At 65.2% G+C, this 2,249-nt stretch overlaps 1 protein-coding gene across 1 annotated transcript in view; it reads left to right on the top strand.

Moving 5' to 3' along the window:
• The window catches only part of NPAS1 (neuronal PAS domain protein 1), a 30,354-nt gene that overhangs the window by 14,647 nt on the left and 13,458 nt on the right, over window positions 1–2,249 (top strand). The window contains exon 3 of the mRNA XM_025214337.1: window positions 1,816–1,898. Coding sequence (XP_025070122.1) covers window positions 1,816–1,898 — 83 coding nt within the window. The remainder of the gene's footprint in view (window positions 1–1,815; window positions 1,899–2,249) is intronic.

Below are 2,249 nucleotides of genomic sequence, written 5' to 3'. Positions count from 1 at the left end.
CTGCCTGTTCAGCAAAGCTGCAATTTCAGTGATGCAGTCGAGATTTGTGGTGACATCACCTCATTTCCAGGATGTGACACGTATGGGAAGGCGGGGCCTGCTTCCACTCCCCGAACTCCATGGGGTGGAGGCGACCTCCCTTTAACCCGGTGTATCTGCAGCCACACTGGGGCGTACCCCGGGGTAACTCCTCTGGGCAAAGACTGGCAGGAACAGCGGGGTCGATCCCCTGAACGCTTGCCGGCCTCGCGGGGGGAGCAGGCAGGGAGCCAGGAGCCCTGCCAGTTTGCAGCCTGGGGTGAAATACAGTACGTGGGCGATGTGGGGGTATTGCGGGGTCTCCAGGGGGCCACACGTGGTATATGGTGAAATACGGTACACAGGAGCCGTGGGGTATTGAGGGGGCAGCGCATGGTATGCAGTGAAATATGGCACAGGGCATAGTGGTGGTAGGGAGGGAGCGGTGCGTGGCACGCGGGGAAATATGGCACACGGGAGCCGTGGTCTCGGCGAAACGCTGCCGGCTTCTCTGCCCCGGGGACTGGTTTTGGCAGCAACCGATGGCTCAAAACACTCTGTTTGGGGCACGAATGTCCCGTGGGGGCGACTCGCCCCCCATGGCTCGGCTCTGGCTTGGACTGCGCCCTGGTCCTCGGCTGCTCTGGACCCGGTGTGGCCGTCCGGGGGGTGGGGAGGGAAACCAGGCTGGTTTTAACCCGGGAGAGGGGGTGGAGGTGCAGCCCCCGCCCCCATGTTCAGTCTCCTGTGGCTGCGCTGGGCCCCCCCACCGCTGCGTCTTTCCTTAGTCTCCGGCCGCGGCGCCCGCCAGGAGAAAGGCCTGAAAGGAAGGAGGTTACCCGGGGCCTGTGAACCTTTCAGACCGGCCGGGGCGCCGTGAAAGCCGCCCTGATCAGCATGCAGATGCCGTCGGCCGCGGCGCTGCGAGGACAATGGCGGGGCCCCCGGCCTGGGCTGAGCGGAGCGGGGCGGGGCGGCTCTCGTGGGGGTGGGGGGTAACGTGTGTGTGTGTGTGTGTGTGTGTGTGTGCGTCTTGCCCCCGGCTCAGGCTCAGCCCGACACTGCACTGGGGCAGGAAGGGATTCCTCCCTCCTCAAACTGGTGCAGACTGGGGGGTTTTGCCTTCCCCTGCAGTGGGGGCACGGCCTCAGCCTGGGCTCCCTGCAGTGCCCATGACCCCCCTGGCAGCAGCAGGATGTTGCCCCCCACGGCCCCCCTGTATCCCAGGGGCAGGGGCGATGCCCGGTGCGGTGTCAAGGCTGGCGGTGGTTTTGCTCAGAGGTTTGATGCTGGGTTTGTCTGGACTGGTTTTGATGGGGCTGATCCTGCCTCAGGCCGGGGCAGGCGACCTGCGAGGGGTCCCTTCCAGCCCCGCGGCTCTACGGTGCCACGATTCACTGCCTGGCACGGAGACGGGCACAGTTCCTTGTCCCTGTCCCAGGACAGCCCTGATCGCAGTGCCCGGCTGCTCATCCCCAGGGCACGTCTGGCCGTCACAGTCCCCAGAGCCGCAGCGTGCGATGGACTTGCGCTGGTTGATGCCAGAGGGGCAGGGGCAGGGCTGTGGGGCAATTAGCAAGGAAGTCCCAAGTGCCCCGCTAGGTACAAGCGTGTGCAGGACAGGGTGGTATTAGTGTCTGTATTAACCCCCTGCACTGCCACCCATCCCACCTCTGCCACCATGTCTAGATCCAGCCCGTGGAGGCAGGTGTGTTTGATACCCCCCCACCCCACTTTGCCCACGCATCCCACACCCACGGGAGCTGCTGCCCTGACCACCTCTGCCCTCTCCCACAGGGCTGGGGGCTCCGGGCAGGAGGAACATGGCCGTGCTGCTGACTGAGCTCTTCGAACAACACCTGGGGGGCCACATCCTGCAGGTGAGTGCAGCTGTCCCAGGGCCGGGCTGGATCCCCCCCGACCCCAGACCTACCGCTAGACCCCAGGCGTCCTGCCCCCTCCCTCCCCATCCCTGCTCAGCTCCGCTCTCTGGGGTGGGGGGGCCGGGACAGGTGGTATGTGGCCGGCAGGAAGGAGGCGGCCAAGTCTATTGGGTTATCCCCTCCCCGCCAGCGCTGTGAGCCCCCCCCAGGGGCTTGACTTTCCCAGGAGCCGGGGGTATAATATGCTTTCATTCTAAGCAATTGGATTATAGCGGGCGGGGGGTGGCAGCTGGCATGCGGGGCAATGGTGGGGGGGCACAGGCCATGAATCATTGATGGCAGTGGATA

Source organism: Alligator sinensis, unplaced genomic scaffold, assembly GCF_000455745.1.
Source record: "Alligator sinensis unplaced genomic scaffold, ASM45574v1 scaffold107_3, whole genome shotgun sequence".
NCBI lineage: Eukaryota > Metazoa > Chordata > Crocodylia > Alligatoridae > Alligator > Alligator sinensis.
The sequence above is the reverse complement of the archived record's forward strand: the minus strand, read 5'-3'. Positions and strand labels throughout refer to the sequence as shown.